General features: G+C 44.0%; 1 protein-coding gene across 1 annotated transcript in view; it reads left to right on the forward strand.

Annotated features, from left to right (window-relative positions):
- Positions 1 to 16,851, forward strand: part of LOC126458572 (protein yellow-like) — a 132,864-nt gene that overhangs the window by 99,669 nt on the left and 16,344 nt on the right. Inside the window, exon 3 of the mRNA XM_050095705.1 lies at positions 14,073 to 14,486. Within this exon, the coding sequence (XP_049951662.1) occupies positions 14,073 to 14,486 (414 nt within the window). The remainder of the gene's footprint in view (positions 1 to 14,072; positions 14,487 to 16,851) is intronic.

Consider the following 16,851-nt stretch of genomic DNA (forward strand, 5'->3'; position numbering starts at 1 on the left):
TAATGCACTGGATCATTTAAGTCATGGCCATGAGTCATACTTTCGTGGTCTCCAGGATTTTCATAAATTATTCACTAGACTATACTTACATTAAAAAGTGAGACAAGGAGACATTACCTAATTCCCTACGTTTTCAGTGCATATTTTTGGCACTTTCAATAAAGTTGTTCGTGGGAGCCTACAGTAACTCTCACTTTCAGTATACTCACCACCTGAAACTTTCTGGCAAATTAAAATTGTATACTGCACTCGGACTCTTATCCAAAACATTGGCTTTTGTTCTAGCGATCATTAATTCAGCATATTGCTGCGCGCATGGTGTTTCGCGTGATACGGACGCGGTTCTCCGGCTTTGCATGGGAACCAGAACTCCATACGCCAACACTGTTTAGCATTTGATGATCTGGCCCGTTGCTTGAAAAGAGTGGGACAAACGAGACGAGAGAGAGAGAGAGAGAGAGAGAGAGAGAGAGAGAGAGAGAGAGGGAGCGAGAAGGGAGGTGGGGGGAGGAGGGAGGGTGAGAATATTCACTATAAATTCGCACAGTTTTACCTAAAGTTCACAGAACGATTCAGAAACTGAGACGCTACAGACACCAAGGCGGCATAATGAAAAAACAGAATTGAGGAGTTTCTTTAAAATGAGTCTTAAATCTAGTGAAGTGCTGAAGCCCAGAAATAATATACAGTTGGCACTTACTGTTTTGTGATGTTTAGAAAGCACATGGCCGATTTTCGCTCTACATAATTATAACGTAACCTTCGTAAATGTTAAGAACAAAAGCACGTGATGTTGAGTGAAGATGTTTTGGAGACAAGGAATTATTTACGTTTAATTTTACATAAAATTCATTCAATAAACATTTTACTGAATATTGACAGAAAAATCATATGAAAATGATTTTAGTCATAGAAGTAAGGAAAGATAGCTGATAACGTCCGTTATAGTATCCACATAACAAGCTGCTCCCTCTGAGAACCATCACTGGCACACTTACGAACCCTGATATTTTCTTCCTCACTCTGTAGATGTCAGAAATCTCTCCTAACCAACGACCCACATTCAAAACTAATAATTTTTCGTTTACAGAGAAATAAATAGTACAAAACCAGTATGCTATGTACTTACTTGGAGCAGCTACGGTGAGTCAGATCCATTCTTTGGTTTCATGTAGTGGCCACGCGAATATAAGGTACAGTAAAAAGAAATACAACAGCACTATAAGACGCCTTGAATATAAAAAAAAGTCTTCAGATCCTCTATAACTTAAGAGATGAGACAGATTGGCGGATAACACTCTTCTGTTTAAGTGCATGAATGTACAGTACAGTAAATACAGCAGCATAAAAACACAAAAAATTCAAACTTCTTGATTTCAGTGGCTTTCAAAATAAGATCTTCAGTGTATCAATTTAAATAAATAAAAAATCTTCTCTGACAGCAGAAAAGTGCTTTGATATTGCAGTCGAAACTAAAGTTAAAACATGAATAAAATACACACTTCCGTAGTGCTAACGTACGTCTGAGCTGTGGCATTGTACTGATTGGTCAGCAGGTTCGCATCCACAAGGTGGATGACATTTTCACTGCTAGTATTTACCTAGTAAGAGGAGGAGACGTGCTGGCGTAAAGCTGCTGATCACCATCACCAATCTCTGCGCCATTGTCCTGGGTTAAATGCCAGACCTCTCCGCATTGACTCCTGGAGTGATGGCATGCAGCGGCGTTGATTTTGACCCGTCCGTCGGATGGGCACCTTAAGCTCCGTGGCGCCTTCGATACTATTCGAGAGGAGTATGCAATATGCCAGAACCGGTGTCCCTTCTCTCATCACCATCCATCCAGCACAAACACCACACTATACCATACACACTTCGCTCACTCCACAACTCTCACATACCACCGAACTCCCACATGTCCACAGGCAAAAAGGATAACCTGCGCGAAGGGTGAACACTTTTCGGACAAGGTGGCAGAACCCACCCCGTGGGATATCCCAGTCAACTGCCATACAACATTTACTATTAAATTTGAGAGCCTCCCTCAAAGACTGTTGCCTACCACACTTCTCGCAATATTGAGTTTTCGATGCAATAAAGTGGTGCATCACCTGGGACTTGCTACCATAACAACGGATGTCTTTTTTATGTTTAAAAGTTGAGCTGTTTGCATTTCTAAAGTTGACCATCCTGGAAGACCGTTGTGTATCAGTGAAAAAGATAGGATACTGTATCGTTAGGCACATGCAAAGAAAGGAAATACAGGTTGTTACAAAAAGGTACGACCAAACTTTCAGGAAACATTCCTCACACACAAAGAAAGAAAATATGTTATGTGGACATGTGTCCGGAAACGCTTACTTTCCATGTTAGAGCTCATTTTATTACTTCTCTTCAAATCACGTTAATCATGGAATGGAAACACACAGCAACAGAACGTACCAGCGTGACTTCAAACACTTTGTTACAGGAAATGTTCAAAATGTCCTCCGTTAGCGAGGATACATGCATCCACCCTCCGTCGCATGGAATCCCCGATGCGCTGATGCAGCCCTGGAGAATGGCGTATTGTATCACAGCCGTCCACAATACGAGCACGAAGAGTCTCTACATTTGGTATCGGGGTTGCGTAGACAAGAGCTTTCAAATGCCCCCATAAATGAAAGTCAAGAGGGTTGAGGTCAGGAGAGCGTGGAGGCCATGGAATTGGTCCGCCTCTACCAATCCATCGGTCACCGAATCTGTTGTTGAGAACCGTACGAACACTTCGACTGAAATGTGCAGGACCTCCATCGTGCATGAACCACATGTTCTGTCGTACTTGTAAAGGCACATGTTCTAGCAGCACAGGTAGAGTGTCCCGTACGAAATCATGATAACGTGCTCCATTGAGCGTAGGTGGAGGAACATGGGGCCCAATCAAGACATCACCAACAATGCGTGCCCAAACGTTCACAGAAAATCTGTGTTGATGACGTGATTGCACAATTGTGTGCGGATTCTCGTCAGCCCACACATGTTGATTGTGAAAATTTACAATTTGATCACGTTGGAATGAAGCCTCATCCGTAAAGAGAACATTTGCATTGAAATGAGGATTGACGCATTGGTGGATGAACCATTCGCAGAAGTGTACCCGTGGAGGCCAATCAGCTGCTGATAGTGCCTGCACGCGCTGTACATGGTACGGAAACAACTGGTTCTCCCGTAGCACTCTCCATACGGTGACGTACTCAACGTTACCTTGTACAGCAGCAACTTCTCTGACGCTGACATTATGGTTATCGTCAACTGCGCGAAGAATTGCCTCGTCCATTGCAGGTGTCCTCGTCGTTGTAGGTCTTCCCCAGTCGCGAGTCATAGGGTGCAATGTTCCGTGCTCCCTAAGACGCCGATCAATTGCTTCGGACGTCTTCCTGTCGGGACACCTTCGTTCTGGAAATCTGTCTCGATACAAACGTACCGCGCCACGGCTATTGCCCCGTGCTAATCCATACATCAAATGGGCATCTGCCAACTCCGCATTTGTAAACATTGCACTGACTGCAAAACCACGTTCGTGATGAACACTAACCTGTTGATGCTACGTACTGATGTGCTTGATGCTAGTACTGTAGAGCAATGAGTCGCGTGTCAACACAAGCACCGAAGTCAACATTACCTTCCTTGAATTGGGCCAACTGGCGGTGAGTCGAGGAAGTACAATACATACTGACGAAACTAAAATGAGCTCAAACATGGGAATTAAGCGTTTCCGGACACATGTCCACATAACATCTTTTCTTTATTTGTGTGTGAGGAATGTTTCCTGAAAGTTTGGCCGTATCTTTTTGTAACACCCTGTATATCGGATCAGACTGGAAGCAGAACGTCAAGAAAACTACGAGGAACGATGGAAGATCTTACACTTCCGCAGCTGGTAACGATGTGCCTGTAAAAACTACAATAAATGTGGTCCGTGCAAGAGCCTTGTATATCATTATAACGTAAAAGTTGTACACCAGAATATTATATTTGGTCTGGCCTTTGGTTTGGGCAAAACAACAATGCGACAATGACACTTTTGCACAACTTCTTGCTTTGACAAAACATGTTACAATAGTATAGCAAAAATTTATTGTTTCGGGACATAGGTTTCTGCCCTGGTACGGTAATTTTGCATTAACCGGGAAAAAAGAAGAGTAATGGACGTCATGATTACCTATGAATCGAAGTCCTTAATATTTGCTTTTTAAGCACATCTTTCATTATAATGCAAATGAGCCAGACTGCCTTTGTTGCTGTCAGTATACCTGAAAGTATTGTGACATGTGACTCAAACTTCAAAATTACTAATTACATTGTTAAATATCAATGCAGATGACCCACATTCAGTGTATCTACGTTTTAGTCATAATGTCATTCACCTTTGGGTACGTCACTGTCTGCTAAAGACAAAAGAGAAAGTCAGACCTAAGTTTACATCCGTATTCCTGTTATGAGGTTTTCCATATCTACATCTACATAACTACTCTGCAATTAACAGTTAACTGCCTAGTAGAGGGTTTATCGAACCACTTTCACATTATTTCTCTGCCGTTTCCACTCTCTAACAGCGTGCGGCAAAAACGAACACTTAAATCTTTCCGCACGAGCTCTAGTTTCTCTTATTTTATTACAATGATCATTTCTCCGTACGCACATGGCTGCCAACGAAATATTTTCCGCATTCGGAGGGTAACGTTGCAATCAAAAACGCCTTAGTTTTAATTATTGTTACTACAGATCAGTATCGCATTCGTGAAACTCTGTCCACTATTTCGCAAGAATACAAAATTCTTTCAACTTTTTTGATGTCTTCTGTCAGTCCTAAATGACTTTGTTGTATAGAGAGTTTATTCCTCCTTCGGCATAGAAAATGAGGTTCTTGTTGGAAGGTATAGATAATTTGATATAGAATACAGGAAATTTTCTGTGAACTTGACTTCTGAGTGAACAGTTCAGCTTATTTTTCCTCTGTTTCACTTTTTCTTAGTTACTGTTTCGTATCCTCTGTAGAATCAGTCTTTCTTCGGTAAGTTTAAATAAATGCAAAGTATTAATTCAGTATATCAGATAATGTAATCTGTTAATATTTCACATAACTTTTGCCACTGTAAGAGAACATTATTTTTTTAATGTACGATAGTATTCCACAATGTACTTTTACACAACACGCAGTGTTCTTTCACGGAAAGGTACATAAAAATAAAGATAACTTCCTAAGTTTTGTAGAATATGCAAATACAAGTCACTGTTGTATAATAAATACTGTACCCCTTGATCATACATAATCAAATGCATAAATATATAGTGCTAAAGGAACTTCCTGAAAATTATTAAATAGTGATATACAGCCTTCTTAGAGGGAGATCCTCATATTGTCGCAACAGGTACGCCAGGTCCTTTGATTTTGTGACTATGTTTTGGTCGCTTTATAGAACAAAGAAGTCGAAACTGATCTCAAGTATAAAAAATTAACCCCTCGGATAAAAACAGTCTTGCAAGAAAAACGGTTTGATTCAGTAAATTAATCAAGGATATTCCACAAGATTTCGGGGTTGCAGCCGGATCTCATCGACTTCCTTCCACGATATTTCGGCTGACAACCTTACAGCCATCTTCAGGCGAGTGTTTGACACTGGGAATGGGTCGATGGTGTAACACGGGCCAAATCAGACTGGGTCCGTTAGGAGCATTCTTTAAGACAATCATCGAAGTTCGACCGACTCTCAGCAACGTCACGACAAGAAGATGTTTTTCGACGCTCTGTGGTAAATTCCACGGATAAGGATTTAGATAACGTGACACTGTCGGTACTTGGGAAAGGTCTGAACTTCGCACCGACACCTAGGACCTTACCTTTAATAGAATTTATTAGTGCTGTTGAAGAAGCTGTCAGGCCTCTATCCAGTGAAGCAGCAGACGAAATCAGGCGGGAAACATGTCGCGCACTTACGAGAACTCGGCCTCAGAAGAGCAACATTTCTTCAATGGAAAGGGCTGCGCTGCGCAAGTTACGGGAAGATCCTCAGACGGCGGTCCTTCCGGCGGATAAGGGGAATCCTACTGTGCTGTTGCCACGTGATATGTATGATCAGAAGATATATAGTTTGCTGAGTGACACAACGTACAGGAAGCTTGATAAAGACCCTACTCGGAAAGTAGAAAGGAAAACGTCAGAGTTGCTAAACTCGTCTTCTCTGCCGCAAGAAGTTGTGAAAAGATTGAGACCTCACAGTTCTGTTCTACCGAGGTTATATGGTCTTCCAAAGATCCATAAGGATAATGTGCCCTTACGCCCCATAGTGAGCAATGTCGGTGCTCCAACATATGATTCATCTAGCCATTTGGCTTCGCTACTGAGACCTTTTGTTGTCAAATGTACGCACCATATTCGCAACTCTGCGGACTTTATCAATAGACTGGGAACACTACAGCTGAAGGATTCGGACTTGTTAGTAAGTTTCGGTGTCGTTTCACTCTTCACACTTGCTAGGTGGTAGTTTTAAATCGGCCGCGGTCCACTAGTACATGTCGGACCCGCGTGTCGCCACTGTGTGCAGACCGAGCGCCACCACAAGGCAGGTCTCGAGATACGGACTAGCACTCGCCCAGTTGTACGGACGACGTAGCTAGCGACTATACTGACGAAGCCTCGCTCCTTTGCCGAGCAGATAGTTAGAATAGCCTTCAGCTAAGTCAATGGTTACGACCTAGCAAGGCGCCATTAGTAACATTGCATGTATCTAAAGAGTCTCACTTGTATCGCTACAATCTCCAGATGTACCAAAAGGATGGATTAAAGTTAAGTATTCCAGAAGCTACGTACTTTTCTTTATAGCATTCATAACGTATCCCGTTTCAGACCTCACGCACCCTGCTTTGGCTTAGCGCGTGCCTTTCGGCTTCCTCTCATTGTGTCTATGCTGTCTTGTCTAGACACAACAGTCCCTCTTTTGGATTCATTGTCACTTATCGGCAATAAGTTTACGGGCGATATAACGGCACTGTTTCACCATGCCCTGTCCTCTACTTACTTTCTATTCAATAATGAATATTTTGAGCAACTTGACGGTGTTGCCATGGGCAGTCCTCTGTCCCCTCTGGTAGCAAACTTTTATATGGAAGACTTTGAGGAGAGGGCTCTCGATTCGGCGATGTTGAAACCAACAGTCTTCTGGCGGTACGTGGACGATACCTTTGTAGTGTGGCCTCACGGTGAAGAAGAGGTTTCACGGTTTTTACAACATCTGAATTCCATCCACACAAACATTCAGTTTACGATGGAAGTTGAAAAGGATGGTTACCTACCATTTCTGGACGTCACGGTTAAACGCAGGGTGGATGGGTCATTGGGGCATTCTGTCTATCGAAAACCCACGCATACGGATCTGTACCTGCAGGCGTCAAGCTGTCATCACCCGTCACAAACTATGGGCGTCCTTCGAACGTTGGTGCACAGGGCACATGTCGTGTCTGATAAAGACAGTCTTGCAGACGAATTAGAGCACTTGAAATCGGTATTTCAACATAATGGATATTCTGCACATCAGGTCAGTACTGCTTTAAGGAGGAAGAAACGTGAACACCCACAAGATCAAGAGGATAAGGAGGTGTTTAAGTCCAGAGCATTTCTCCCATATGTCGGGAACATTTCATCGAAAGTAGGCAGAATTTTAAAGAAACATCGTGTGAAAGCAATATTCCGGCCACCTACAAAGACGCGTGCTCTTCTGGGCTCAGCCAAGGATGATCTGGGATTACGGAAGGCTGGAATTTATAAAATACCTTGCGAGTGTGGGAAAGCCTACATTGGTCAATCCACACGCACAGTACACGACCGCTGCGTTGAACATGAGCGCCACACTCGCCTTTTACAGCCCATTAAGTCGGCCATAGCCGAACATTGTATTTTCACAGGACATACTATGGATTATTCGGCCACGAAAATCTTGGCCCCATCGAGATCCTTCTGGGATTCAGTTATGAAGGAATCCGTGGAAATGCGTTTAGCGGAAAATCTCATTAACCGTGATGGCGGCTTTTTATTGAATAAGGCCTGGGACAGTTGATTTCTTTAATTTCAACCAAAAGAAAAGTTTTTATGGCTTCTGACATGTCGAGCGACAAGTAATTTTAATTTTAATATTGAAATTTTGCATTTTATTGTTTTGGACACGTCTGCGTGCATGTTTTACCTTTTTCACGCATTCGTTTGCGCTCCATAGATGCAGTAATATTGTAGACGGCCTTGGAATCGACAGGTGGCGCGCATGCTACGGTAACTTGCGAATGCGCGCCTGCGGCACTTTTACGTATAAATAGAGCGACTTGCACTAGCAATCTCCAGTGTCAAACACTCGCCTGAAGATGGCTGTAAGGTTGTCAGCCGAAATATCGTGGAAAGAAGTCGATGAGATCCGGCTGCAATCCCGAAATCTTGTGGAATATTCGATACGCCGGGAAAATTTCAAGAGTCACAATTAAGGATATGTGTGCGCAAAACGTAAAATACAAGAGATCATAGGTCACAGTACAAAACGACTTCTGAATCTTTCGTCCATAAGGGATGGTATCATGTGGGGTGCGACTGCTGATAAAGCAAATAAAAGAATTCACTACGTCAGTCACCTATTAATTCTTAACTACGCGTTTTGATGGTTCACACCGTCGATTTCAGGTGGAGAATTACATAGTTACTTTGATGGGGTTAGTGAAAACCATACACGCGTTTCTACAGCAGCAAACCAAAGGCAGGTTATGTTGCGTCTTTTGGTGGTAATACAGTTGGTTTTTCAGAAAACGCACTGTTAATATGAATGTAAAGGAGTACAGTGTACCTGTAAGCTAAGTATAGTCGAAGAAATGCTGCGTACTACTACTTGTTGCATGTGGCCTTCACTGTACATTTGTTTGCATAATGTCACTTGAAAGATGTTACACATTCAGAGATACGTTTCCACACTTTGAATACAAAGAATACTAACTGTAAGCTACAATTGCTGGAATTTAGCTATTCGTTACTGCACATCAAAATTCAATTATTATATTTATTAAATGGTCATTTGTTCATTTTTCTTTTATTTAAAAAAAAACATATGGCTGGGATGTAACAGAATATGGACGTATGTGTAAGTATGAAAGTCATCAATTGTAGGAGCAAAATTAATTTATGTAATAAAATGAATGTTATTTATTATATAGCAAGCAGATGATGTGCCTCACTACACCATCTCCAGTCCTTAACTGACGCTGAGGGGTAGTTTCCAATCTTATACACGACACCAGCAGTGGCCGACGTCTACGAGCTGGTTTCCTTAGACAACAGTAACAGCGATGTTGTGTCTGCAACCATCATTGGTTGTAGGCCATCATTAATGGGACGGGTTGTGTATACGCTTGGAGTCCACCCACTCAGCGTCAGTTACGGCCTGAAGATAGTGTAGTGAGTCACGGAAACTGGTAGCTATATAATAAATAACACTATTTCATTTTATTATATAAGCGGACGGCCGATTCCCACGAGCCTTCAATCAGAAGGATGGACACACACAAATTAGTGTAGTTTAGTGAGTTGTTACTGAATTTAGACTTGTTGCTAATTGTAAATGTATTGCAAATTTAAAGAACAAATAGCGAAAGAACTAACAGTTTAACCTTGCAGGTCCCATATTTTGAAAACATTGTTGTGGAACACAAAATTTTTCTTATGTGTTATTTATATCCGTACATCCATTTAATAACTATAGTAATATCATTTTGACGAAGAGTAACAAATATCTAAACTCGAGCAATTGCACTTTAGAATTATCTTAGTACTCAAAGTAAGCAAATCTACCTCAGACTTGACAACGCCTTTGCAGAGACAGTGTAAGCAAATGCACAGAGAGGAGCACTTGCAAGAAGCGACAAAGTGGAACGTTTTCTCGACCCTACGTGCCTTGTATGTACATCTACACCTACATCTACAAGGATACTCTGCAAATAATACTTACGTGCCTGGCAGAGGGTTCGTCGAACCATCTTCACAATTCTCTATTATTCCAATCTCGTATAGCGCGCGGAAAAAACGAACGCCTGTATCTTCCCATGCGAGCTGTGATTTCCCTTATTTTATTATGATGATCGTTTCTCCCTACGTAGGTCGCTGTTAACAAAATATTTTCGCATTCGGAAGAGAAAGTTGCTGATCGAAATTTCGTGAGAAGATTCCGTCGCAACGAAAAAGGCCTTTATTTTAATGGTGTCCAACCCAAATCCTGTAACATATCAGCGAAATATCTACCCTATTTCACGATAATACAAAAAGTGCTGCCCTTCTCTGAACTTTCTCGATGTACACCAACAATGCTATCTGGTAAGTATGCCATACCGCGAAGGACGGACAAACGTAGTGTAGGCAGTCTCCTTAGTAGGTCTGTTACATTTTCTAAGTGTCTTGACAATAAGGCGCAGTCTTTGGTTAGCCTTCGCCTTTGAATTTACGGCCTTTAGATTTGACTCATTTATCGTGTAATCGAAATTTAAAGGATTCCTTTTAGCACTCATGTGGATGACCTCACATTTCTCGTTATTTAGGGTCAGTTTCAAATTTTCGCACCACACAGATATCTTTTCTAAATCGTTTTGCAATTTGTTTTGACCTTTTGATGCATTTTCTAGTCGATAAACGACAACTTTACCTGCAAACAACGTAAGACGGCTAGTCTGATTATCTCCCAAATCGTTTATATAGGTAAGGAGCAGCAAAGGGTCTATAATACTACTAGCCGGCCGGTGTGGCCGTGCGGTTCTAAGCGCGTCAGTTTGGAACCGCGTCACCGCTACGGTCGCAGGTTCGAATCCTGCCTCGGGCATGGATGTGTGTGATGTCCTTAGGTTAGTTAGGTTTAAGTAGTTCTAAGTTCTAGGGGACTGATGACTTCAGTAGTTAAGTCCCATAGTGCTCAGAGCCATTTTCTATAATACTAGCTTGGGGAACGCCAGAAATCACTTCTGATGTACTCGATGACTTTCCGCCAGTTACTACGAACTGTGACCCCTGTGACAGGAAATCACAAATCCAGTCATGTTGTGTCTAGGAATCGTGCATACTCTGTTCGGTACACAAACAATCAAACGACTCTTATTAATGAGTTTTTCGTACAATAACACAAGTACAAGTACTTAACTTTGATCTGAGAATTCTTGTACTCCTCTATATATGATCATCCACAAGTGCGATTACATAGATGTATCGCAAGCAAAGGGCGACATACAAAATAATCAGCCTTCTTCATAATAGAGAAATACAAGTAAGACTCCTGGTCCTAGCGTCAGGTACTAGCATAAGTCTGTCAACTGAACTGCAGTGACGACTGATCTCGAACTGTGCTACGTAGGGATTGCTAATGAAGAGGCTACCATGCGCCGGCTAATGAAGTGGCTATCGTTGAAGCTGCTTTCGATGTGGGCTGCCACCAATTGGGCTCGGCGCTTATGTCGTCGTCACCTAGGGGCCGCTGGTGTGGCGTTGTCGTGCTGGAGGGAGGTCTATATGAAGATGGTATCTGTTCTTTTGAACATGTCCGAAAGAACAGGTACCATAGGTGACCATGCATTAGAATGAGATGATAATTAAATGAAGACCCTAAGCTGCCGACAGGCGTTGATATAACATCAACGGGGACAGGTGAAAATGTGTGCCTCGCCTGGGACATCTCCGAAAGAACAGACACCATCTTCATATAGTTAAGGCTAACCGGCCATTGACCTACTTCTTCTGTGCTGGATGCACACGCATTGCCCGAACTCTTACGGAACTCGGTAAGATTGTCTGCGGCGAGTAATGAGTGTAATGGGCAGGGTCACTACGATTGTAGTGTGTGGACATTAAGCTGGGAATGTGGGTCTCAAAGGTAGCGTGCAAGGGATAAATCCCTGCAGCCGCACTATCCTCTGTGCCCTCAGTGGATCAGACGGATAGAGAGTCTGCCATGTAAGCAGGAGATCCCGGGTTCGAATCCCGGTCGGGGCACACATTTTCAACTGTCCCCGTTGATGTATATCAACACCCGTCGACAGCTTAGGGTCTTGATTTAATTATCATTTCATGGAGGGAGGTCGGTCAGCGTGCGATTGGCTGACCTGTTCTCACAGCCGTCTCTTCTCTGGAGATTCCCGACTGGAACGGTAGCGCTGACTTTACGCCGTAACAAGTCACATAACTGAGACGATAATCCATAAGCACGAAATTTCAGTACGAGCCGCTTGTGTGGTACAGTGTCCGGAAATCCAGAACTATGGAATCAATTTGTAATCAATAGCACTCAACACTTCGTGCGAGTAAAGAGCTAGTTGTGTTTCACCGACTGTCTGTAAATACACTCCTGGAAATGGAAAAAAGAACACATTGACACCGGTGTGTCAGACCCACCATACTTGCTCCGGACACTGCGAGAGGGCTGTACAAGCAATGATCACACGCACGGCACAGCGGACACACCAGGAACCGCGGTGTTGGCCGTCGAATGGCGCTAGCTGCGCAGCATTTGTGCACCGCCGCCGTCAGTGTCAGCCAGTTTGCCGTGGCATACGGAGCTCCATCGCAGTCTTTAACACTGGTAGCATGCCGCGACAGCGTGGACGTGAACCGTATGTGCAGTTGACGGACTTTGAGCGAGGGCTTATAGTGGGCATGCGGGAGGCCGGGTGGACGTACCGCCGAATTGCTCAACACGTGGGGCGTGAGGTCTCCACAGTACATCGATGTTGTCGCCAGTGGTCGGCGGAAGGTGCACGTGCCCGTCGACCTGGGACCGAACCGCAGCGACGCACGGATGCACGCCAAGACCGTAGGATCCTACGCAGTGCCGTAGGGAACCGCACCGCCACTTCCCAGCAAATTAGGGACACTGTTGCTCCTGGGGTATCGGCGAGGACCATTCGCAACCGTCTCCATGAAGCTGGGCTACGGTCCCGCACACCGTTAGGCCGTCTGCCGCTCACGCCCCAACATCGTGCAGCCCGCCTCCAGTGGTGTCGCGACAGGCGTGAATGGAGGGACGAATGGAGACGTGTCGTCTTCAGCGATGAGAGTCGCTTCTGCCTTGGTGGCAATGATGGTCGTATGCGTGTTTGGCGCCGTGCAGGTGAGCGCCACAATCAGGACTGCATACGACCGAGGCACACAGGGCCAGCACCCGGCATCATGGTGTGGGGAGCGATCTCCTACACTGGCCGTACACCACTGGTGATCGTCGAGGGGACACTGAATAGTGCACGGTACATCCAAACCGTCATCGAACCCATCGTTCTACCATTCCTAGACCGGCAAGGGAACTTGCTGTTCCAACAGGACAATGCACGTCCGCATGTATCCCATGCCACCCAACGTGCTCTAGAAGGTGTAAGTCAACTACCCTGGCCAGCAAGATCTCCGCATCTGTCCCCCATTGAGCATGTTTGGGACTGGATGAAGCGTCGTCTCACGCGGTCTGCACGCCCAGCACGAACGCTGGTCCAACTGAGGCACCAGGTGGAAATGGCATGGCAAGCCGTTCCACAGGACTACATCCAGCATCTCTACGATCGTCTCCATGGGAGAATAGCAGCCTGCATTGCTGCGAAAGATGGATATACACTGTACTAGTGCCGACATTGTGCATGCTCTGTTGCCTGTGTCTATGTGCCTGTGGTTCTGTCAGTGTGATCATGTGATGTATCTGACCCCAGGAATGTGTCAATAAAGTTTCCCCTTCCTGGGACAATGAATTCACGGTGTTCTTATTTCAATTTCCAGGAGTGTAGATCGTTTTCTTCAAGGTAATTCATTACTGTTTACTCTCACGAATTCTTTTCTTTTCAACTTGTAAGTACCAAGTTCTCCACCTGAAGATGATAGTGTGAGCCATCGAAACGTGTAGTGGGAGAATAAATAAATGTTGACGCAGTAAACTGTTTTATTTGTAAAACGGCGTCTACTTAAGGAAAAATGTAACTGCTGTCCTCTCTTCCTGCACGACAGACAGAATGACAGAAACTGTTGCAAGTGTGGGTGTGGGCCGTTGCAGGCTTACCCCAGCTGGGCGTGGCACTCGACGGCGTCGCGGCCCAACTGCTCGACGCTGGTGTCGGTGTACCGGGCGCGCGCCGACCGCTGCGACCGGCTGTGGGTGCTGGACAGCGGCCTCATGGACTCGCTCGGCACCTTCACGCGCGTCTGCCCGCCCAAGCTGGTCGTGTTCGACCTGCGCACCGACGCGCCCGTGCGCTCCGTCACCTTCCCGCAGGACGTGCTGCGGCCCAGCTCGCTGCTCACCAACCTCGTCATCGACGACGAGGGCTCCCGCTCGTGCGACGAAGTCTTCGTCTACATGAGCGACAGCGCCGCGCCTGGGCTCGTCGTGTACGACGCGGGCCGCGACTCCGCCTGGAGGGTCAGCCAGTCCTACATGTGGCCGCACCCCGACCGCAGCGCCTTCCAGGTAGGCCGCCCTCCACCCAGCCTCACCACCTCCCCTTCTTCCTTCACCTACTCTCATTCCAGTAACCAGACCACTTGCATAGTCACTACATAATAACAAGAATGAGGAAAATTCTTCGAGTACATGTTTCACACTGTGCCAATCGTTGGGGGCGATTCAATGTTATGTTATTCTTGAAGAATCAAGTTTGCCAGGTTCGCTAGTAATTCTTGATATTACTAGTACCGGTTCTGACAGACGTGCGCTGTCATATTCGGATCCTGTAACATTATTAGAAGTACGTGCTTCTCACGACACTGGAAGTCACGTAGTGATGTTACGTCAAATTGTAATAAAAAGTGGCAGGAAACATCCGTATGTCACAAATAAAACGGCACACAGAATGAGATTTTCACTCTGCAGCGGAGTGTGCGCTGATGTGAAACTTCCTGGCAGATTAAAACTGTGTGCCCGGCACACAGTTTTGATCTGCCAGGAAGTTTCAAAATGGCACATAATGAAAAGCATACAACCTTCACACATACATTAAAAAATGCAGGCACTTTGGCGTATTTTTATTAACGAAACAACTGATAAAGTGGCAATAAATACTCAATAGTGTTGTGCAATATGTAGCAGACGACATGCTGTTGATCGAAACACCTATGTAACGGAAAATATTAACCATCTGAAAATGGACATGGTAATCCGAAATCGGTTATGGTACCAAAATTAAACGTTTTAAAATATTTGTGTCGTCATTCACCAACAATCAGCAACAGCCGCGGAGTTCACAATATCCAACACAGGTAAAATAATATTAAGACTGGACAATTTTATACCACATTTATCGTTTTCCCACTCTTCATTTGGCTATGAAAATTCGGACAAAAATTTTCCGTGAAGTAACTAATTTATTTGTTCAGGTTACCTTCCATTGAGAAATCTGTTGCACTCAGCGACTGTTATATTGACTTGTAAATTATAGATTGCAGCGATGAGTCGTCCTTTTTAAATTTTATTGTGCACATCTACATTTCGGCTAGAAGCTGGCCATTATCACTCCACTATTATTTTCGTTGAATGCATGTAATTTCCCTTTTAGTCGGGCTTCATCCACAGTTCATTGAACGAGTTCTCGAATTTATGGCCCGATAAAAGTACCTTCCTTAACTTTTGAAACACTTAATTTCGGAAATTTTTTCTCTTATGTACTTAAACGCCCGTCCTTCTTAGTTCATACCCTTGTCAATATTTTTCATCAAACCCAGCGTGATAAGCAGGGATGAAATAAAAACATCTTGTGGGTCCACGTGAGGTCCTGAAGCGACATCACTGCATTCTTATGAGTATGCAAATGACATTTAGATCACGACGGATTTTACGTTTGTGTTCATGGTATTTGATTTAGGCCAAGATGGATCTCATATGTCTCCTTCATATGGACTGTATGACCAACATTAATAGGAGGAAGACGGATGCCATTGTGAAACAACACAGATTTCAGACTAGGCTCGAAGGAGTCTATGAGTAGCCTCCATTCACTTGGATCATCGTTCAAATTCAAAGATTTCATCAAGCCATTAATGTCACTGCAAACAACGACATTGTTTTTCTTCTCCAACAAGGGAAGCAGTTCCATGTGACTTTTTCTGTACTGTCAGATAGTGACATCACATTGGAGAAGATTCCATTGCTGTAATCGAGATCCAAGAATATCTGCCTTTTCCTTCGACACGTCAAGGTGTTTAATCAGATCACACAACTCTGCTTGACTCAGTCCCTGCTGTTTATCATCTTATCCCTCAAAATCAGGGTCACAGGATGTGGAAGGCTTGTTTGGTTCTTCTTGTTGTTTCACACTTTCATTTCCTAATTCAAAGACACAATTTTCTGGTGGAATAGAAAGTGGTAAACTAAAGGAATGCGGAAGGGGTCGATTAGCAGGTCCAAGATTCGGGTACCGACCTATTCTTCTTTTCTTCATAGGCCTTCCTGCCCCTATATATCTAGTCAAGCATAAATAGCAGTCATCTGTATGGTCTGTAGTCTCCTGCCCAACCATAGACACAGCAAAAGCCATAGATCGTTTCTTATTTTTCAGCCATTCTCGTAGTGTAACAAAACACGCTTTACAACATATATGTGGAGCCCAAGACATATCCTGGTCCCCTCCTTTCATACCGCAATAATGTTGGTAGGCAGTTTTCACAAGGGCTTCTGACTGAGTTTGTGTGAGGAAAATGTTATTTCACCGCAAATGTTACAAACATTATTCATCTTATTTACACCATTTTTACGAATTTTACACTGCAAAAGCACTCTCTAACCAGAAATTCTACTTTAATTACAGCAAAAACTATATGAAACTCACCGTCATAGCAAC

The sequence above is a fragment of the Schistocerca serialis genome, chromosome 2 (genome assembly GCF_023864345.2).
Source record: "Schistocerca serialis cubense isolate TAMUIC-IGC-003099 chromosome 2, iqSchSeri2.2, whole genome shotgun sequence".
Lineage (NCBI taxonomy): Eukaryota > Metazoa > Arthropoda > Insecta > Orthoptera > Acrididae > Schistocerca > Schistocerca serialis.